Source organism: Cygnus atratus, chromosome 7 (genome assembly GCF_013377495.2).
Source record: "Cygnus atratus isolate AKBS03 ecotype Queensland, Australia chromosome 7, CAtr_DNAZoo_HiC_assembly, whole genome shotgun sequence".
NCBI classification, from domain to species: domain Eukaryota; kingdom Metazoa; phylum Chordata; class Aves; order Anseriformes; family Anatidae; genus Cygnus; species Cygnus atratus.
Genome location: NC_066368.1, coordinates 9,111,515 through 9,134,957, shown reverse-complemented (window position 1 = coordinate 9,134,957; position 23,443 = coordinate 9,111,515). Strand labels below are relative to the sequence as shown.

Here is a 23,443-nt window from a genome sequence, read left to right as displayed (position 1 = left end):
CATTTATTTTCATGTGTTACCTACTCCCACTAGAAAAATTTCCGAGTCTTTGAAATTGCAAGTGTAAGTAGTTCACTCATATGTTGTAGGCTTAAATGGCACTTTACAGAAGATTCAAATTGATAAATTTTTCCACTTTGGGAAGTTGTTTGGCTTGAGAAACTTGAGAAAAGGTTGGAAGAATAAGACTGAAGTTGAAAGGGTGCAGATGTACCAAAAATACTGTAAGAATATCAAGATATATTAATGCAGGTATCTTGATACTCATCCTGATTCTGGAGTTTCATTACACTTTAATGTCTTCTGCTGTCTTCTTTAGTTAATGGAAGTCCCTTCTCCCTTCACAGGATGGGGGCAGATTCACTTTCACTCAGCTGGTTCCCCAATCTCTTGCTTCGTAACTGGAAAAATAAAGAGATTAAATATATAGTGAAGTTGTAACTTTATTAAACTTCAGATTTGTAAACATAGTATTTATATACACGTTTCATCTACATATTTACAGAGCTGTGGTAGTGACAGAAGGTCCTGATCTAGCAGACAATGATAGAGTGAAAACAAGCATCTTACTCTGACAAAACATCAATGTCACTGTGCATTTGGATCTTAATCTGTTGTTTGAACAGCTGAAGGAGTGTTGCCTTCATCTTTCTGCATAACTGAGAACAAACCTTAATACTGATATAATTAATAGCAGTATCTTTTTTTGATTGTACCTTTTGTACATATTTTTTGATATTCTGATTATTTTTTCCTTGTTCACATGGTTCAAATACTGGCGTATGTGGAGTATGTTGAAACTTCAGCAATGTGATCATCAGACGTGAGATGTCCGAACCCGAGAACCTGTAGTTTTAAGATGTTTCTAAGCCATTAAATGTCTTAGTATGTACGCACACAGTTCTATTGCCTGGAACTCGAGGAGATTTGTCTCAAAATAAAGACTGCTTTCCATAGGATTAAATGTCGCCTAGCATCTTTATCCGATACGTTCTCATTGCTATCTTCAGTGGAGCTATTTCTGTTTTTCAAGTGGCGTTCAGAAAGTTATTTTAAACTCCAGTGCATATTCAGTTCATGTTATCAGCAGTCCAGAAATGACTTCTATAAGAGGGAGTACTTTTTAATATTCAGAAATAGCTTGGCGTAAGTCCAGTGTTGTGCTCTGCTATAATCCTTCAAATAAAGTGTTTTAAATGGTGTGCATGTTTTTATATCACAGTGTAGCATCTGTCAGTTTCCACACGAGTTTTCTTCATGAGAGGGTATTTTAACGTATATATGCTGTACAGGTGTCCAGTATAGCGTTGTCCTTCTAGTTCTAACGATATTTTTGATGGACAAATTTATAAGCACTGCTGCTAATCGTACTGTAGTTAAAATGTTTGACTTTGCTGTTCAGAGCTCAACAGTTTACGATACTACAACTTGAGCTGTCTCACAGCAATGTACTGTGCGGGCAGGATTGGCAAAGACAATATCAGTGATTTAAAAAAAATTATCTGTGTACTTGTTTTATTCAATTAATGTGCAGAATTTTACTGTGTCTTGTTCTCATATTGAAATATTACCACTCCTGCAGATGCTATTCTTCTCCATTAATAGTGTTTTACAGTTGGGGACAAGGGCCAAAATAGAAAAATAGTTCTCAATTTCTCTGTAACCAAATAAAAAGCCAATCTGACATTAAATTAGTTAAACTCCTCTGAGCTCAATAATACAACTGTTTAAGATATGAAGTAATTGCCTTTCCTACATTTCTACCACAAAACCATCAAAATAATTGACTTGAAATAAAAGTTAAATACGGATTGTGCTGCCAAAACAATAGCAGCTCTGGCAGCCTTCCATTTTTACAGAGCTAATTTATCAAATGCTAGCAATGCAGTGTGCATTGCTGTAGAAAACTTCTTTCCTTCAGCAGGTGTCAGACAACCATAATGCATCCTGAAACACTTACTCCCTTTTTGGAGAAAGGGATTATTTCTGCTCTGGCTTTGTACATTATAATACATTTGAAAAAAAAAAAAAAAAAGACAAACTTTTTTTATAGCTTTTTTTTTTGCAGTCATTTGTGGTAATACGGAGTTTTTCAATAATCTGTGTTACATACTGGTTTAAGCCTCAAAATTTAAAAAAAAAAAAAAGCAAACAATGCAGGCACTAGAAACAAATTGGCATAGAGTTCTTCATGACAGGAATGCTTTCTGAAGCCAGCATCTGGATTTTTGTATTGCAGAATAGAGCAAGCTGGACATGTGTTCCTATCACATCAAATGTTTCTAATGGCTGGGAAGAAAACATGGTGTTGGGAATAAAACCATTGGGATGACAGTTTAGATAGGATCAAATGGCAAAACTTCAGGGGGATGTCATGATTTAATATCACCCGAGTTGTAGAAATCTTCAAGACTGTGAGAAGAAGGTTTGGCATTATTATTCATGTTGCTGGTTTGTTTTTGTTTTTACAAAAAGTGAATTTGAAAAAAAGATCCACTGAGCAACAGGGAAAGAAGAGATTTGCAGCTGTACGTTTAGGTAGGCCGAAGAAGAGCAACCTAAAGAAAGAGGCTGCAATCCTAAATTCAGACCAACTCAGCATGGATTACCGTGCTGGCAGTCAGGCCCTGAGGAATTTGGAATGCCGTTGGAAAAAACAATGGCGAAACGTAGCGAATGCCTGAATATAATCCCTACCTGAAAGCAAAGCAAAGATTTCTGAACTCATATGGGTTTGTGTAAAAGTAAGCATTCTTCGTGTGCCAGTGAAGGCAAGAACTGTGAATTTGAGAAGAAAAACCTCACTTTTAGTCTAACTTAGTCAAATTCAGTGTGGGTGTAATGTGGGACTGTTGGCTGATTTTAAGTGTTTACTGAAAGCAGGATTTGAAATTTTGCTTAAATCTAAGGGCCGGTCTGGTCAGAATTTGGTCGAATGACAGAACTGAAGAGTGATTTAAAGACATGGTCTAGTAACTGAGAGTAGCCGGCGTAGGCGGGATGGTGGAGCTCTCTGGCTCCTGCCTCAGAAGAGCAGGGGCAGAAGAAAGATCCGTCAGCTAACCAGACCCCACCCCTACCATAAAGCTAGGAGGAAAACCTAAAACCAAATACTGCATTCCGTTCAAACCCATCTCCTTGCATGTGGTTGTTTACAGGTGTCTTCTGGGCCCTTTTCTGATCAGAGGGCTGGTGTCACCCTTCTTACAGTGCTGAACTCCCCTGGCTGTAGCTGCACTGCTTCCGGAGAACGGTTGTACAAAAAAAGGCGTTCTGCTTTTACGTACGTGTCCAGGGTTTTATAAGCAGTGAAGTGTTTTAATGGATAAGGTAGAAAATGCCAAATAACAGGAATGATCTGACATGTAAATTTCCAATTCAGAACGAGTTGTGACACGTAAGTTGATCCTAAATTAAATAAAATATGTGATAGGTGAGTTATTGTGGGAAAAAAATACATTTCCTGTGAATTAAAAAAATAAAATGTTAGAATGCTGTTAAATAAAATGAATGTCTTTGATAAGGAGAAAGATGCATTATCATGCAAGCTGCAAAAAGTTATTTCCTTTGTAATTTTTCCCATCTTAAAGAACTAATTATGGATTTTGATATTTGCAGTTGTAAGTGGAAGAGGGAAAGAGAAACAGGAGAGGGAAAACAGGCTTTGTTCTGGCAACTATGAGAAACTAGAAGATGAGAAATAAATTTGCCAGCGATGTTACTGAAAATATTTAGGTTTTGTTCCTTTTAGATTTGTGGTAAACTGATGAAATCTTCACTCCCTTGTAACAAATGGTTATTTTTGAATAAGGGCAGAAAACATCTTCTAAAAACTAAGTAACTGCTGCTTCAAGTAACTAAAATAGTTCATGATCTGCAATCTTTTTAAAACTTCGCTGAGAAAACATTTATTTAAAATTTGTCTTTTCCAAATTAGAGACCTTTGGGGAGGGCTCTTTCCATTGGATTTTGTTTAGGACAAAACATAACCGTATTACTCAAGTCAACACCAAATAACGGAAGTTGATTGACTTTGCACATCAGCCTTTATCCTCTCAAACTGCAAATTGTATCCTGCTTATATAAATTTAATAGCTGTTAACCAAATCTGTTTTGTCTGTAGTGGTACAATACAACATTTTGATTGCAGTGAAGGAGCACAAATGAATTTAAGATATAATGTAGTAATTCAAGATAAATATAGTTTAAGAGCCATGAAGCTCTTCAGGGGTCTACATTGATTTTATTTCAAAGTATAAGCATCATGAGAATTGGATTAGATTGGATAATGTCTCTTCTTCTTCCGTGCCACCCTGTAGGGCCTCCAAGTTCTTTTTGGTTTTTTTTTGATATTACTTGCATGACTGAAAAAAATGTTGTACTACAAGGCTACGAGGGATCCACCTATAGACATTGGTGACTCAGGGAGGGAAGGAAATGCTACAGATATTTGAATGTTAATAATAAAAGTGTTTATAAATGCTCGATATTTGTTTAGACCTGACTGGAGGGGAGGACGAAAACACTTTTTTGTTGTTGCTATCTAAATATTTTCTAATACTGGAGTAAATTTAACCAAGCTGGGTGTCAACTGTATGGCTACTCTCTTTCCCAGTTAATTTCACCCTTCTCAAAATAACACAAATGATGAGATAAAAAGTTTAAAACTTTTACTTGGACAAAGTAGTAGAATGATCCTCATTGTCTGTGGATACAAAAAGCTTGCACTATCCAAAAAGAAAGTGATTTTTGGATACATAGGAAGGTTAGTATGTAGGGATTTCCATTAGATCAACAGTGCTGGTTTAAAATCGTATTACATCTTTCTACAACTGCATGGTTATTGTTGTTATCTTCCTTGCTTCAGTGAGGAAAAATCCTAAATGTCTCATGATGGCTGTGAGCAGCAGACTCTGGAAGTGGAATGTTCTGAAATTTAATCAAATGTCATGGTTCAGACAGTCTCGTTTATTTTGCTCAGATCTCTGAAGTTTAATAAGAATACCACCAAATTCAAATCATCACAGATCTGACAAGTTATTCTGACTATAACAAGATTATGCTTTTTGCTAATTATTCTCTGGTATAAAGTGAGACGAAATATGGGGTTGATGTCATGTACGTAGCTCATTGCATTTGGTAGAGCTTATGCTAGTAAAACGGAATTTAAGGCTCTGAAAAAAGGCTGTAGTGGTGTTTGTTTGTTTGTTAGGGGTCCTTTTTTTGCTCCTAGGACGTACCGAAAAGTGACTCGACTAAAGGAAGGCTCGTCATTCTTTTTCTGTTGAGTAGGTAGGGGGAATGGAAATTTTAGGGCTGCTTACGTAAGTGTCTGCAGGGGGTGGATGTGTATTTCTTTTTTGTCGCACAGAGAAAAGCAAGTGAAGTCTGAGCCATAAATTTTTATTTCTGTTTGAATTTCATGAAACTGAGGAACAAAGCAATTCAAGGACTCTGGTAATCGTGTGCTTTTTTGATTGTTTTTAGGGCTGATGCTATGTATTCTGTGTATATAAGCTGAATTATATTACCTGGTGCTTGTGCAGCACCTTCACACTAGGATTTCAAGTATAGTTATCTCTGTTGTGGGAAAGCCTGAACTTTTCATTGTCTTTACTAACCAAATATAGAAATTAGGTTAAAAACTGTAAGGGGAGGGGCAAAAATGATAATTTAATTGATTTAATTCTTTTTTTTTTTTAAATACAGGATACTATTTTGATTTTAGGCGCCTATACATTTTGTTTTGTTTTGTTTTTTAACTGTCTATCTAAAGTTAGATGTGCCAGGATAACTCTGGACTTGTGATCACTTGTTTACAGTGGAAAAGAATTAGTTTTCTGTAAACACCATAGTTATGTAAAGGAAGCAAAAGTCAAAGAGGTATCCTAAACACTTGAAAGAACAAAGCATCAGTTAAACGTGGGTGAGCTGTAGCAGTTCATTTTGAAAGTATTTTCTGCCTTAGAGATTCAGGGCTTAAGAACAATTTATAACATATTATGCTCTTTATTTGTTCAAATCTTCTTTTCTGGAATGCAGTTAGTAATGTTGTAGGATAACTGTGCTTCCCTCTTACAAGTTTTTTTAATTGAAATACAAATATGTTTCAACACAATACTTCATTTTCCCTTTCAGATGGCCTTGTTATTATTGGTGTCCATTCAGCGAAATTCCCAAACGAAAAAGTCCTGGATAACATCAAGAGTGCAGTTCTGAGATACAATATTGTCCACCCTGTAGTAAATGATGCAGATGCAACGTTGTGGCACGAGCTAGAAGTGTCCTGCTGGCCAACTCTCGTCATCCTCGGCCCTCGTGGAAACATGCTCTTTTCGCTTGTTGGAGAAGGCCACAAGGAGAAGCTGTTTTTGTTTACTTCTGTAGCACTGAAATTCTACAAGGAGAGAGGACAAATCAAGGACAACAATATTGGAATAAAGCTATACAGAGACTCCCTCCCACCTTCTCCCCTGCTGTTTCCTGGCAAAGTGACAGTAGATAATTCAGGAGAAAGGCTGGTAATAGCAGACACTGGACATCACAGGATTTTGGTTACTCGGAAAAATGGGCAGATTCTACACACTATTGGAGGTAAGGTTATATAAGTTTTATTATAGGCATTTTATTTAGGAGTAGACTATGTTCTGTGGTGGTGCTAGGACCTAGCTGTTCATAAGCATTGATAATTTTTTTTCTTATGAAATCACTTTTGCAGGACGTGAGGGAATATAGCGTAGTACCATCAGTGGGAGGCTCTGTTAATGCAACTGGTTGAGGTGTCCCTTATTTGTTGTTGCTATTTCATTGACTAAGTTTTGTACTTTCATGTGATAGCCAATATGAATTACAAAAGAATAGAGTCATTGAATCATTAAGGTTGGAAAAGACCTCCAAGATCATCTGGTGCAAGTATCTTCTGAAAGAGTTTCAAATGTGTTTGGATTTCAGTGACATGCATTCACATCCAGCAGCAAGATAGGGAAAAGAGAAAAATACTTCCCTTTCCAAGAGGAAAAAACAAACATGGAGTTTTGGTTGTGATGGTGTGTTTTGGGGGTGCTTTTTCTTTGTTTTAAATGAAGAACATCCCTCAATAGGATTCACAAACATCAGAAAAATACCAGTGGCACTATTGTTTTAAGAAAGGAAGGAAATATTTCATTATTTGATGGAACAGTGCATTGAATAGACAGGCTAATTATCCAAGCTAACCTGATAAAGGCCTTAATACCCTTCTATGGGAAGTACAAACAAGGTTTCTTATGACAAGAGTCAGACAATTTGGTTTCTGTTTGGTATGTGAGATGAAGTCTCTGCCAACAAAAGACCCTTTAGTATTCTGGGATATTCATTAAATAGCAACTTGGAGGGAAGTCTCCTTATCTCTTAAGGGGTACCCCTCCTTCCTTTGGCACTCTGTGCTGTTCCCGATGAATGGGCATCCTGACGTAGTTCCAAGGGGAACTATAGGAAACTGAAACACCAGCACCTCAATGTTTCATGTCTGTTAATGTCTGAATTGTCTTCTGAGAGTAAGTTGTAAAAAGTTTGTGTATTTCAGTGACTCAGTTAAGTGATTCTGTGGGCAGAAAATAGTGTAACAAAGTTGGTAATACTGTAATAAATGTGGGCATGCACAAAGGTTGAAATTACTATATTTGCATCACAAATCATGATGCACACATAATAACTCATGTATCTAAATGTCTTTTGCTGACACACAGTGCTAATGCACTTTAAATGTTACTCCATGTAAAATGCGATGCTTACCTTCACGCTGTTTTATTCAGCTCATGTTCCTCCCTCTATTTCTTCTTTGTGCTATACAGAAGACTGTCACTCCATCATTCTCACTGTTCTTCCGTGTAATTAGTTGCATGTCATCTTTTTGTCAGCTTTTATTATTAACAAGAAAGTGCTGCTAATCAAATATTAGTTTCATTGTAATTACAGCAAAATCTAAATCATTGAAATGTAATTGAGTTTTGGAATTTAAAATCTTTGCTTCTGGCTGCTTTTGGTAATGGTTTGGCTGTTAATTAGGAATTTTAAAAAAAGCTGTACAAGGTGCAATGAAAGCATCTTTTAGAATATGTAATTATCTTACAGGTTTAAATACATACACTTTGGTTTTTTTAAGTTTTATTTTTCTAAAATGACTTTTGAGTTTTGCTTTGTTTCATTTAAAGGTCCAAACAGTGGAAGAAAAGATGGAAGATTTTCAGAGGCATCTTTTAACGCACCGCAAGGAATTGCTATAAAAAATAATGTTATTTACGTAGCTGATACAGAAAATCATCTAATTAGAAAGGTAAATTTTCCATAAGGAACCAACCTCTTGTACTTTCCCTACTTACACAGGTGAAAATTTATACCAAATTAATTATTCTATAAATACCTTCAACATCAGGAAAGAAATTTGGACTAGTATCTTATAAATAAATGCTGTTGTGCGTTTCCTTTTTTAAAGGGCTACATATGCTTTTGTACTTCCGTTCATAGAATCATTCAGGTTTGAAAGGACCTCAAAGATCATCTAGAAATGAAGAATGTGCCACTTGTTCTAGCATAACTGATAGCTTTTTTTTTTTTTTAACTTGTGACTTGCTTTCCTGTTATGAGAAGCATCTATTCTTAGTATTGGAAGCAGAAACTGTTTCTGTTTCACTTACAGTTCAGATTCTTATCTAAGGTTATTGTACTCTTATGGTTTGGTGGATATCTGAATTTTTGTTAACTACTTGTTCGGGCCTGTAAGCATACCTGCTTTGATTTCAGAATTATTTGTGTGTTGATTTTTTTTTGAACTAAATACTTGAAGTTTTTAGCACACAGGAATGTTGCTCAGTATAAACTGGAGTTGAATCTTAAACCCAGTTAGGTAAAATTTAGAATAATCAGAAGTTTGCTGAAGCAATGTCATATTACCGTATTAATAAAAGTTTTTATGCATCTCAGAAGATATTTTACTCAGATTTACTCACCAGGAGGATGTCTGAGTCATGATCAGAAGAGGTACACGCTTACTCAATTTAAAAAGCTTTTTTACTGTTCAGTATGTTCACATTCATTCAGTGTTTCAGAGCACTAGTCTAGAAGCCCTCTGTGCTGTATTCATTGTCACTGGCTACCAGTTTTATTCTGGAAAGGACCAAGTGGCCCTGTTGATCCAATGCCTTCATCTTAATAATACTCATCACTGTAGCCTGGTGACCACAGATAATTATGTGTTACGGTTAACAGTACAGAAACAGCTGAAGATCTGGGTCATGTTGCTTCAGCATCTGTCATGATAACTAGCTGTTCCCTTTCATTTAAGTTTGCCATCATGGTATCCAAGAATTAAAATAATCTGTCAGCTGTAGGACATCCTTTCAAATGTTTGTGCAGGACACAGGCCTTGCAAACTGCTCCAAAAGTTAGTTTTCATGCTACATGTGTGAAAGACTCCCTTTTTATATAATCATTACAATAAATTAATGAGAAGTATTGGAAGTCACTTAAAATATAAACAGAGGAGGAAGGAAAGATACGTGGAGTTAGGTTGCAGAAATTAAACAATTCTTTTTTCTTCCAAGGCATGAAATTAATTGCAAAAATAATGTTTTGTATAGATTATTTTATGTAGAGATGGGAAATACTTCTACAATATCTGATTTTTAATAGCATATTCTTTTAGAAGAAGTCTAAAATGAAACATCCACATCCACTGTCCATCTGAATACTTCTGTAGAAAATGTTGATACTTTCTTCCAGAGTTGCTGACCAAATTTTGACAGTTCATTGTTGGTGCATCTGGAAGAAAATTTCAGTCATTTGTTTTTCCTGCTGTCCCCCACCAGCAGCAAACATGGTAAAATTAATTATTCTCCTTCATAAACAAGTATTAGGATTTGTTTTTTAGTTGCAAGCAAAGATCGTCTGTTTTAAACATAGCTAGGTCAGATTATCTGTATTACCTCTGTATTAACTCAAGGTGCTGTTGTACATTTAGCACGTATCATTTTGCTTCTTGCAGATTGACCTGGAATTAGAGATTGTGACTACTGCAGCAGGCATTGGGATACAAGGTGTCGACAAGGAAGGTGGAGCAAAAGGAGAAGAGCAGCCAATCAGCTCTCCGTGGGATGTGGTTTTTGGCAATTCAGGTGTAGTATCAGTTGAACTTTTAACATCTCACATTTATGCATGCATAAGTGTTTGCTAAATGTTTTCATACTCTGGTAACAATTTGAAGTTTAGTAAATATTTACTTTACATGTGAGTCTAAAAACAGTGGTTTCTTGTTCACAAGTACTGCAGTTATCAGCTGAATCTAAGTTTCTGAAGTCCTTGAAAAAACATGAACTGTTACCTGACCTGAAGAATAATTATTTTGTAGCAAGATACGTAGTTATTGGATCCAAATACAGAAGGAAATTGTGATTACCTTTGGTGGGCCGGTGCTTTATGTCAGGATTGCTTAAGAAGCAGATGTATTTTACAGGAAGGGAACATTGTCTAAAGTTCTTTTCCTTGACTACACAGATATGTCTTACCACTTGTAAATATTTGAGTTCAGGAAATAAAAATAATTTTATCTGGTGACTTCTGCTTATTCCTGTTTAGATGATGTGAAATTGTTAGATTCAAGATCATGATAGAGGCAAACAGATAGAAGAAGAACACCTCAGAAAACACCTTGCGAGCATCAGGGCGTAAAAATAAAATCTTTGAATAATAGGATGTAAGAATGAGCTTCTGAGGATTTAAGTGGTTTTCTTTTCTGATCAACTTAACACACTCCTGAGCCTTACATCACGTAACTGCCATGTTTCTTACGTTTCCATCTCAATATAATTTAGAGGTTACAAATGCAAGTTTCTTAACGACAGTAAAATGATTTAGTGTAGCTTAAAACCCTTATATCAGGGAAGGAAAAACACTCAGATTTAGTTTAAGGGAACATGTAGCTGGTTCATGAATGCTGATTGTATGGAAGTCTTCTGGTAGAAATACATTGCCAGTTTAGACAGCATACTACCATAAAGCTTGAGTACTAAAGTAAGCCACAGGCATCAATTTCACATTTCACACTTTCAGTAACATGACTTAACACACACACACACACACACACAAAACACTCTACACCGAAAGGCTTGTTAATGATCCTTACTAATTAAGGGAGTCAAGGAGTAGGGAGTCCTACTTAATAGGAGTACCTGAAAGAGAATCTCACCAGATCTGGGTTGCTGTTAATAAATTTTATCCAGTCTGATTTCACTTTTGTGATCCAGTAAACTTCTGTGGGACTCGATGGTGTAGTTTTCGTTGTATCTTGAACCAGCAAGCTGATCGCTGTGGGATGTTGTCACAGAGCTGTTTTGCAGATCAGTAATCGAGGGGAATACTAACTCGAAAAGTATTGCCCCAGTGCATCAGAAATTTAAGCTGGTTAGTAGAACTATTCAAAATATCCTTTAATTTTACTTACCATTTTCCTGATGCTTTCTTCTACTTCTGCCAGTATCTGTTGATACTTTTATTTTTGAGAGCTCTGATTGTTAAATGAAATGTTAAATTATATGATTGTTATCAACATGAAGACAGTAATCACTGAATTAGTCACCTGTGAAGGATTAGTCATCTGATCTATTTAACATTGCTGAATTTATATCAGTGTTTATATGAAAATCAAACTTTCTAAATGTACTGTTTTCAGACCAGTATGATTTTTTTTCATACTCAATCAGATCCTACCAGTCAGTTGGCTATTCAGATCTGTACAAAATATAATATAACCCATCACTTAAGAGGAGATCAAATCAATTTAATTTCCTTCTTTGGGAGGGTAAAAGGCCAGATAGGTAAAATGAGGGGGCTGCTTTCAGTTGTTTTTTGTTGTTTTTTGTTTTTAGAGTTCTGATATGGTTTTGTGTCAGTAAGGTAAGGTAGTTGTCTGCCATGTGTAAATGACTGTAATATCTACATAAATCTCATTAGAAAACTATGACCAGAGAGAGATGTCAAAAGTGAAGGTTATATTGAGTACAATGTTAACAAGAGAATGTCCCAGAGCCTGGAAACACTAATCTAAATAAGGTTGTTTTTAAGGGGCCAAAACTGCAGGATGCAATTAAGTCACTGTTTGCAAGGAAACTGGAAGAATCAGAGGAGGTTTGAGCAGGTGAAGGAATGGTGCTCACTGAGACACTGTCTCAAGAAGAAGCACAAAACCAAACAGATTGTGCACAAGGAGCCAGGAATATGTGTTAAAAGGCTTCATTGTTTGCTTATATCTTTTAATGTATTGTTTGTTGTGAAATTAAACTAATTCAAATCATCGTATAAAAGATGCCATTCACAGAACCAAGAAAAGCGCTCAGTAATCCTCCAGCACTGTATTCACAAGTCATTATCACTTTGAGGCAGAAGGTGTCAAAGGTGTGAAGTAAATACAAAGCTAAGTTGTAACATTTCAGTGTTTCGTGGATTCCAGATGACATCGAGCCTGATTCAAAGCCCACTGAAGTCATCAAATCTGTTGCTGACATCTGTCTTGACAATACAGAAAACAGTGAATGACTTTTTTTGTGTGTGTGTTTGCCTCCCAGTATGCTAAGAGTCAGACTTAACTTCTTATGCAGTTCAGCACTGTGGTATCTGGTCTCACTGTGATCACATTGGAAAACATTTTTGGAAATCAGCATTCATAAGGATAAAGTTTTAATTTAATCTGATGAGTAAAACCAAGACCTGAAAGGATATGATACCATCTTTGTCAAAAACAGTTGTATCCCCATTGATAGAGACTTCTGTGTGATTGGAATTTGCTTTCTGTATATTTCAAATATGAAGGTAATGAGGAGAAAAGTTATTGAAGGCATAGACAAGTTCATCTTTAAAACAGATACCTCTGTCATACTTCTAACCATCATCATAGTATTTCTGTGAGATAATAAGCTTTTGTTTCCCCCATTTTTTGCTGAAGCTTGAGGCAAAGAGTTCATAGAATCATAGAATGGTTTGGGTTGGAAGAGACCTTAAAGACCATCTAATTCCAATCCTCCCCCAACCACCTTCCATGAGGTTAAATGCCTGAAATACAATTTAATAGAAAGCTGATAAAAATGTCTCTCTAAGATAAGGGAGTTAATCAAGACAAAAACTGTGCTGGCGTTCATGTAGACAGTATTCTTCTGTGTCATCTTTTTAATTTCTTTAATTGTGGCTACTGAACTTGTGTTTTACCCTCCCCCTTTAAAAGTCTTGAATGAACTCGATGGATTAAATTCTGCTGTTGAAGGTGGTGCTGAAATTTCCATTGACATAGATTGTGTAAGAAATACACAATACAGGGGGGAAGGCCAGCAGCTTAAAAATACATTATTAAATTACTGTGTGCTTTTTTAGCTTTCTATGTTGTCCTCTTCTATTTTTACTCAGTGGGTGTTGAAAGCAAGTGATACTTAAATGCAAAGTTGATCTGAGTGTGAAATGTTCTTGATAGCAGCATTCTTGCTGGAAGGAACAGGATGATGACCTGTGCTTGGTGACATAACTGTGTGGTTCACATTCCAAAATCCAGCCTGAAATTGCATGGTTGTATTTTATTTATAGAAACTCCCAGGCACAGTATTGCCTATGTGTTCAGCAAATTAGTTGGAAATGTTTACGTCAATACAGGTTTTACATAGGTATTATTGAAATGAAAGTACTGTACCTTATCACACTGGTGCAATCTTTATAGCCCTTAAAAGGCAAAAGCACGTACAATTTTTTTCTTGTGTTTCTAGAGGATTGTTCAGTACAACTGCATTCCGGAGGAAATACTTCTTTTTTCTTTTTAATCTTTTTTTTTTTTTTTATCTTGAAAGCATGCTTTCTACATGTCACTTTTTTTCCCTTCTAGTCTGGTCTCCTTCTGGCACTGAGGCTCTAGCCTTCACTGCCTTATGAAAGGAATCTTCCTTGATGAGAGCTGAAAATAAAAGAGCTCCTTTTGAGATCATCAGCGTTTAATTAGGAACCATTTTTCTTGACAACTCAAAATTTGAATTGCTCTAAATGTATGTTGCTTATGTGCTATGACTGCATGATGTGTCAGCGTAGACTAACTTGAAATGCAAAAGACTTTCTCATCTCCTCAGCAGTTTCCAGTGCGAAAGTAGAAGCTCAGAGATCCCATGCCCAGTTTTGGGCTGCATCTGCCCTTGTAAAAGTTAACGGCACAGAAAACCACGTTAGAGGCATCACTGACATTAGAAAGCATCGTCTGCCTTCTCTTCAACTAGATCCTAAATCTACTTGCAAAAGGTCATTTTTTTTTCTATAAAATACTACAAATTTAAAAGAAAAAGAAGCTTCATTAAAGTTAAGGCTAAAGTAAAGTGGAAGACATTGTAGGGTTTCATTCCCGTGTAATGACTGTTTGAGGAGAAAAAGTCTTTTGAGAAATGTGACATTAAGTAGTTGCAATAAAGGACTGCAGAGAAGAAGAAGGTTATACAGGAATGTTTTGGGAGGATTTCTGAAGCGCACTGTGTTCTTATATGTGTTGTCCGAGTGGGTCACTCAGCTTCATACTGTTGGCAGAATCCCAAAGAGGGACAAATATATTAAGTTAGGACATGTGAAAACTTCAGCTGAATCTATGCACAGATTCTGTCATCCCTAAGCAGCTTTCATTTCTGCTCTTAAACTGGCATTTGTGTGTTTTTCTTTTTTGTTTTTCTTTTTTCCCTTTAAGTATTTGAAGGAAAACTGAAGAGAGAGAAACTTTCAGAACTGGTATGATCGCCCCAACAGACTTTCTGTACAGCAACCCAGTTAAACCGTTGCCTGAATGCCCTGTTCCTGTATTCCAGACCAAAACAAAGAGATTAAGGGTTTTATTGTAGTGCTTAATTTACAGCAGTAGGCTGTAAAGCAACAGGCTTTATTAATTTTTCACATGTTCCTGTAGAAGTAGGTCAAGAAATCAGATATTTGCATTAATATTTTAGTATAAGCATGCCTTTGACATATACATAGCATAAGAATGCGATGGGAGCTGTGACTGAATTTCCAGCAGCAATCCCACACAATTCAGTTTGACAGACTCATTTTCTAGTAAATTGGACTTCTCTAAATCTTGACAAAGTGGATGATGATGATGATTACTTTCTGCAGTAAAAGAAACATTTGGATTAGCAAAGTTAGCATCTTAACAGATGTCAAACTTAGTAACGTTTTAAAGTCTGTGCCTTTTATGTGCCCTCTGTATAGAATGATGAGATTTGTACCTGGAATGATGGTTTCTTATTCTCTTTTTTCCACAGTCTGTATGTTTTGTTTCGTGAATTAGGTACATGTTTGTGATAAAGGAGTTAAAACTACTAACCAGATTCCTAAACATTGTTTTAGGTACTAGATACTGTTTTCAATGTAAAGTTCCAGATGAAGAGCTGCTGAAAGTAAACATCCTTGACAAGTCTTAAAGAGGCTTTGTTGGGCGTGCTAGGGTCAGAATGAGACACGCTTCTGAACTGGTCTAATCTGGTGCTGAAAGTGCTTCCCAGTGTGCAAGGTCTGTTGGGGATGGGGGGAGTGCAGCGCTGAGGTACCCTCAAGTGTATGTGCTTGCTCTGAAACAGGAATGAATAAAACGCCTAACTACAGGAAAGCTAAGACTGGTTATAGTAAAGTATCCCAACACTAGATGATCTACAGAAGTACTTTCATGTTAAAAAATGCCATCACTTGCAATTTGGATTTCTATTTATTTATTTAAGTGTATATTCCATTACAGTCAGAAGACCTGAATGAGAAAACTTGGGATAGAAAGAAAATAGTTGATCCTAGTTGTTATTTTTATCTCCCTTTTATCTCCCATTGTATGACATCCCCTCGGTATCCACGTCCAAGAGATTTCCCGTGATGGGATGGTAGGGGTAGTTTACTAAGGAGGAAAATTCTAAAAGTGTTTGGTTTCATAAAGGGTTATGCTTTTTGCATGATCCAACAGTATGTGAAAGAGTGCTGGGTAGCACAGGGAAAAAGGAGAAAATGAATTTTTACTCATTCAAAAAGGATGACGTGTACGTGTAACAGTCCAGACTTCGTGCTAAAGCATTCCTTTTTGGGATTTGCCGTCTGTCTCGCTGAAAACCAGTGATTCTCTAGTTGTTTTGTCAGTTAGATTTGGATATAATTTGCTAAACTTCCACTGACTTAAGTGAAGACGATACTCGCATTCATATGTGTAAGTATGCACCATATGTATCTGTGAGCAGGAGGGGCCGCCGAGCAGCCCTTTTTGCTTGTGTTTTTGCAGCGGATGAGTGTACCAACAGGCTTCTTCCTTGTTACTGCTTTCTTAAAAGATAAAATCAGAGAAGACAGGAATAATATTTTCAAACTTCAATTTATTTAGAAAATAACAGTAGTGCCAGCCACAAAATGTGATTTTGATTCCCAGACTTTTAATTCTCAGTCGGGAAGTTAACCCCCAGTCCCTAGACTGGGGAACTGGAAGTGTGTGGAAGCCCTGGGAATGGGGTCTCTTCAATTAGGTGTTGTTGCCTGCTGTTTAAGTCTTTTTTGTGTGCTCAGATTTACTCAGAAATAGTGCCTTAAAAAGGTCATTAACTGAACTGTTTAAAATTGTGTGTGTACACAAACAGGACTGTTAATTCTTAAAACATGGATATAGAGCAGAGGCGGACTCAGGAACTTGAAAAGCACTGAAATACCATCCTACATCACACAAGTGCATTCAGAGCTCTAGTTCATTAGTAGTGAATCTTTATAACCTAAGTATATCATATTTGTAAGCCATACTTTGCTTTGATACAGGCAGCACTAAAGATAAGAAAGTCCATACCCTAATAAGGAGAAACTAAACTGGATTTTTAAAACAGCTCGAGATAGTTTGGAATGTGGCGCTTAATTGAATCAATGTAAAATAAATGCTTTGTTCTTTTATGTTGCTTTATAATAAATTCTTTAAAAATAAGTTCTTTCCATTCAGGGATGATAAGGAGTTATGGTAATGATGGCATTATCATAACTTTAACATGTTGGTTCTCCCTGTCCCCCTTCTCCTGCAAGCACAGTACGAGGATGACAATGGTGGCATGTCTCCAGATTGTTTTATCCTCAAAGAAGTTTTCTATCTTTTGTTTCAGAACATAAAACATTAAATCCTGTAGTGTCAGGACCATTGTGTGATAAAATACCTTATCTCTGCAGCCATATGAATTGTTTTTACTTCTCTGGTTTTGTATAATTTTTTTTTTATTAAAGCTCTTGACACATTTTCCACAATTCAGTATGCTCGTACTGTTCCCATGCCTGTACCCAATCCCTTTGTTCTAATTGCTATCCAGAAGAAAATATTTGTGTTAAAATTTGCAGTTGCAGAATTCTTACTTTTCCTGTCCTGTTCTCTAGTTGAAGAAAGGACCTTGTCACTATTGATCTTGCATATTCTGTCAAATTCAAATTAATATTTTTATATTTTCCTCATGTTTGAAGAGACATTTGGTGTGCAGAATTAGAGTGAGACACCTTTTCATGTTTTCATCATAGTGCTGTCACAGGGGAGTGCGAGTGGGCGGAATTACAGAAATTGGATTTTATGGAATAGATTTTTCTGAAGTGCTCAGCGCTAGTCTTACTCCTTCGTTTCATTGTTGGATGAAGTGAATATTAAATAATGAACAAAGCACTTGCTGACATCCCTCAGAATGAATGGCACAACGTAGTAAGATGAAAAGCTCCCTTTCTGAGTGACCAGTGATTCTACCGTAGATCTTTTGGGGGTACTCAGAGTAGCAGCATCTGAAAAATGCAAGCTATGCAGCATGGAAACAAAATCCTGGAAATGGATCGTGCACTATATAGAAAGTAGTGAAATGTTTTCCTAAGCAATTTTCTCGATTTAAATCTCGTAGAAACAACCTCTAATCAAAGGGGATTCTGTGTTTTGGGATTTTGTTAGGGGGACTCGGGTGTGTGTGTTGGTATTACCAATACTTTGGGAACGTCTCTGGTGACTTAAAATGTTTGTTTTCCAACTCATTTTGAAAACCTTCCCCCTCAACAAAAAGCTTTTACATGCTTTGGAAGTCTGACTTTTATTCTTGGAACTCCAGTTTGTGTAAAAACATGGAGCCATGTGGAAGTGCAGGAGAGAGTCAGCGAGTTCCTTTGATCATGGCTTTGGAAACTTGTATCTTGATCCAAGAAACAGAAAAGGCAGAAGATAAACTGCATTAAAACCATACCAATGGTACTCCGAGGAGGGCTCACAAAATGAGGAAATTGATTCTGGAGATAGGAAACTATTTTTTTCTGCTTGCAGTTGTAATGTGAGAGAGATTTAGGATTGAAAGAAAAGCGGCAGGATCTCAGTTGGGGGGGATAGTGGCAATTTCATTTCAGAAAGATTGATTTGCACTAACTTCACAGATTTAAAATGTTTGCAAGCATTTTACATATAATTGGTTTTATTCTGAAGGAATAAGGAATGGGGAGGGTGGCAGGGGCTGGACTGTGAGATTGTTTGCAGGAACAAGTATGAGATGCACATTTTTATAAGTTAGTGTGAATAAAAAGCTTCTGTGAGCAATTTGTGTTTTTCTGTTGACTAGCTAATAGTCATTCCAATACATTCATTTAGGAAAATATTTTAATGTTGTCTTTAACTAGATCAGAGAGAGCCATTCAATGTATGTGAACTAGTAAAATGTTAGAAAGATAACACTGGCCACATTTTAATGCAGTTTTTAGACGTCAACTTTCTTGTTCCTTAGCTTTTTCAGAAAAGGATATATATTTTTTTAACATCCTTACACAATTTGTCTTCATGCATTCTTACGCTGTAGTATGACACATTTTAAGCTGTAAAGCACTTGTATGTTCTTCTGTTTCCATTTGTATTTGTGAAGTGTTACCTAGAAAAGCTTTGTTTAATTCTATAGATTTGGATTGGTGAATATTAATGTTATACTTCAAGTTGAAAAAATTAGATGCTTGATACACACTTGAAATCTTCTTGAGAAAGTCGCTGTTCCATGGACCTGCATCTTTCATTTGTGATAGCACATGTGCATGCAGAGTACAACTTGGAAACCAGATGCGTAGTGCAGAGGAAAATCAGTAACTGCACACATCACACATCTCTGATTGAACAGTGGTTGTTGCTCTACAGAGCATAAATCTCCATGATGCCCAAGCATCTATTTCCATTATCTTAAAAACATTATGTACCTTCTCTTTACTGTCATTAGTAGTACTTCTGATTTCAGTGGGACTGTTACATGTAGTATGGTAAGAACATCAGAATTTGCAGGATAAATGACCAGGAACTAGCAGGAGCGTATGGTCTGAAAGGTACTGCCATTGTTATTTGTCTTAAAATGTATTAACAGTTCTCAATAGCATTTTGGAATATCTAATTTTATCACCAGCATAGTGCGTGGTGGTTTTTTGTTTGTTTGTTTTTAAAAGAACACCCCACAAACATAGCTTAGGAAAAATATGTACATATTTGTTGACCAGTATGATGCCAAAATAACAGGTGAAATGTGGAGCCAATAGCAAAATCTTGCAAAGAGCAAATCCCGTTTGAAGTATTGCCTTTACCAGGCAAAGATACACAATTTTTATTGTGTTTTTAATATCCTTAGGAAGAGAATAAAACAGCAATAGCAGATTTCTTCATAAATGAAAGACATTCTCTTGCTTTCTTGCTCTGTAGCTTGTTTGTTTGTTTTTCCCTGTGGCAAATGGTGAGCTGGAGTAAGGGGGATGGTAGGGTTTGTTTGTTGACTTCTTTGTTTTATGAAGCATTCCCAAAGAGGTTTTTTCATCTGTTCTTATACATCCATTTCTTTAAAAGTTTCAGAGACCCAGGAAGACGATGTTTTATGGATAGCGATGGCAGGCACACATCAGATATGGGCACTGATGTTGGAAGGTGGAAAACTGCCAAAGGGAAGGTAAGCGGTTTTAATACAAGACATGTGAAACTGCTGTTTGTCTGGATAAACAGCCTTCAAACCCCACAGTAAGAGGTAATCCAATTAAACTAAAAGTATTTTTTCTCAACCTGTACTTAGCTTGAAGCTTGCTGTTTCTCTTCAGACTTAAAAGGCTTGTGTCCGTTAAAGCCTGCCTGCTTTTACCCACATCTGTTAGATGAAATGAAATATTCTACTTTAGCTATAAAGCTATGACTTGGTAACGTACAGTCATATAATTGAATATTACTTTTCATTGCATTTGCTGAATTATCTAGTGATGAATGATTAACTAAGATGAAAAAAGTTAGCATAAAGGCATGGAATAATTTCTTGTGCTGCAATACAGTTGGTTTTATAATTCACAAGTGCTTTTCCTGTGATTTCTGTTCATGCATGTCTAAGGTATTTCAGACTTGTTCTTGAATATAAGTACTATTTTCATTTAGTGATTTAAAGAAAGGAACCTGTCTTCGATTTGCTGGGAGTGGAAATGAAGAGAACAGAAACAACACCTACCCTCACAAGGCAGGCTTTGCACAACCTTCAGGTCTCTCTCTGGCTTCCGAGGAACCATGGAACTGCCTTTTTGTAGCGGATAGTGAGAGCAGCACCGTGCGAACAATCTCTCTGAAAGACGGAGCAGTGAAGCACCTTGTAGGAGGAGAGAGAGATCCATTGGTAATCACTTCAAACTTCCCCACACTGCCCTACTAATATTCCTCAAGCCTGACCTGGAGGAACCACTTTTGGGGTGAGAGGGTAAATTAGTTTCCGTGGCCATCAGTTTCTTAACTTCACTGCTTGGAATGCAAATGTGTACCAGTTGTGGTGCTCAAGTTGTAGTGCAGAGCATTGCTCCTCAGATACAAAATTACTTCACTTATTTATAAAATAGCCAAACTGAAACAGTATTGTATTGTTATTAAAGCCAGCTGGATTCATATTGTTAATTTAAATGTGGTAGTTTCCATCTCCATCATTAGCATCCTTATTTCCTAGTTCTCAGTATCCTTGTTATAAAGTTGTCTTGCTTTTTTTTTTCTCAGTGAATTTCCATTTAATTACAATCATTTAAATTCAAGTCAACATTGAGTAATCAAATATTTTAATTTAATAATATTATTTTCCAGAACTTGTTTGCCTTTGGTGATGTGGATGGAGCAGGCATAAATGCGAAGCTGCAGCATCCCCTAGGAATAACATGGGACAAGAAAAGAAAACTGCTATATGTGGCAGATTCCTATAATCATAAGGTAAGCATATAGAGTAGCTTGACATATGCAGGCTTTACAATTTTTACTACTATGAGAGTTTATTTTCAGAACATACAAAGACTGTACTTGGTTGAGCTGAAGAAAGAAATGATAAGAATTCTTTTGTGAGTTCTTTTTCCTTCCTTCCTTCCCGTATGGGTCCTTCTCTGTACCCATTGTTTTGTTGTTGTATGCTGCTGTGTTGATATGACAGCCCTTTGGGTAAGGTGAATTTGTAACAAGTTACAGTTCCAACTAAAGACTCTTTCTTTATATCTTTCCAAAGAGGCTAAACTGGGGCAAAACAGCTAGGAATGCTTAGCCAGGAATACTGCAGGTTTGATAAAACCAGGAGAGCAAGAGGACTTGTTCTTTCCTCAAAAAAACACCCATATTTTGGGAAGAAGTATTGTGGGTTACTCCCATGGAATTCAAAGATGAGGCAGGTTGTTCTGTGTTATTGTTCTCAAGATTTAATGTCTATAAGGTTCCTAACTGTATGTTGATTAAATGTATTAAAAAATAAGTAGTTTGTTTTGTTTTACAGAATAAGGTATATATATCATTAAATATTCATTAAAACCCGTGGGGCATATGAAATTTTGTTTGAAGTATTGTATAAAACATTATCAACATTTTTGCTATTACTTTAAGAAAAAAGTTAAGAAAAATTTAATCTATTTTTAGGAAAAAAAAAGTTACCCTGACAGTTTTATTATGCTCTTACTATTTTGAAAATGTTTTCAGGAAGGCAACAAATATTAGGAAAAAAAAAATAAATCTGATCAGCAAGCATACTTTTATACCAAAGAGGTAGGTGCCTTAGAAAGAGAACATACAATGAGGACTAGGAAGAAAGATGAGAGATGTCTTTTGATAAAGTATGATAACCTAGCTTCCAGGACACATGCTCGTGAGCTAAGATAATCAAAGTTATTGCTGGCTTCTGAAAATATGGGCTGTAAGACAATGCAGAACTTTTACATTCTGGTAGTTTTTTTCAAAGAGAGTCTTTTTTGTTTGTTTTTATCTTAGATTAAGGTTGTAGATCCCAAAACGAAGAACTGTGTTACCCTGGCAGGCACAGGAGAAGCAAGCAATGTTATTGGTTCCAGCTTTACACAGTCAACTTTTAATGAACCGGGAGGTTTGTGTGTTGAAGAGAATGGCTGCCTGATGTATGTTGCAGACACAAATAATCATCAGATTAAAGTGCTGGATTTGGAAACAAAAATTCTTTCCATGGCAAGTAATATTTATTAAACAGGCTGATAGTGGTGTTTCTTTGTAAATTACTATTGCAGACTTTAGCAAGTGGTATAAAAATCATATAGCTAATAAACTTTCTGGGGACAGTAGTTATATTCATATAATGTTTTGTGATGATCTAGCAAACAAGCATTACCTGTTAGCATGCTTGTTGATAGCCCTGTTCTTGAAAAGGGAACTTTTGCATATTAAACTTTTTACATAAAAATATCCAAAACCATGCAGAATACTGAGAATATAAAATACAGCAAAGTTAACTTGCAACAGTGGTCTAGAGAGAAAAGTCAACAACAGTTCATTTAACATGACTTCTGTGGGGAGAGCAGAAGAGCTGTCATCACTCTCTTATAGTTCCAAAACCAAGTTTCTAAATCCAAATTCTTCTAAATTTGACAAAAATATTGATACGGCGATGTCTTTGTTTTGCTGTTATGGTACTGAACTTTTTGCTGAACTTTAAAATTTACATTTAAATGGTGTTTAACTTTTAATGAGTGCCATGCAGAATTTTATATATTCTTTATTTGTGGCTTTCAAGTTGTCAAATTGAAACCACTTTCAAATACAGCAGTGCTCAATTTGCTTGTAAACATGAAAACAAAACAAATTTGTACTACTGTCTATCTTATAATGATACCGTGTCTTGGTGTTCTCATGTATATATATGAGATAATAGTCTTACTATATTCTTTTAAGCTTCTTGCATTTAATAGTATGCAATCTTAATGTGTATTTAAATTTCCATACCATGTAATATCTTGGTGCCTTTTCTGGGAAATCGTCCTTTACTTTGCTGCATAATCTGCATGGTTAGAATCTTGGATTTTATTACCAAAGGATACAGTTACCACCCCATGGGGAGAAAATGCTTATAAATTTTATTTAAAATAAAAATGTAATGCAAATGTTAAAAAATTAAGTTAAAGGATA

At 36.1% G+C, this 23,443-nt stretch overlaps 1 protein-coding gene across 1 annotated transcript in view; it reads left to right on the top strand.

Annotated features, from left to right (window-relative positions):
- The window catches only part of NHLRC2 (NHL repeat containing 2), a 39,137-nt gene that overhangs the window by 3,212 nt on the left and 12,482 nt on the right, over positions 1-23,443 (top strand). Inside the window, exons 3-9 of the mRNA XM_035547761.2 lie at positions 6,139-6,594; positions 8,193-8,314; positions 10,022-10,151; positions 19,868-19,967; positions 20,438-20,669; positions 21,122-21,244; positions 22,280-22,489. Of these exons, the coding sequence (XP_035403654.2) occupies positions 6,139-6,594; positions 8,193-8,314; positions 10,022-10,151; positions 19,868-19,967; positions 20,438-20,669; positions 21,122-21,244; positions 22,280-22,489 (1,373 nt within the window). The remainder of the gene's footprint in view (positions 1-6,138; positions 6,595-8,192; positions 8,315-10,021; positions 10,152-19,867; positions 19,968-20,437; positions 20,670-21,121; positions 21,245-22,279; positions 22,490-23,443) is intronic.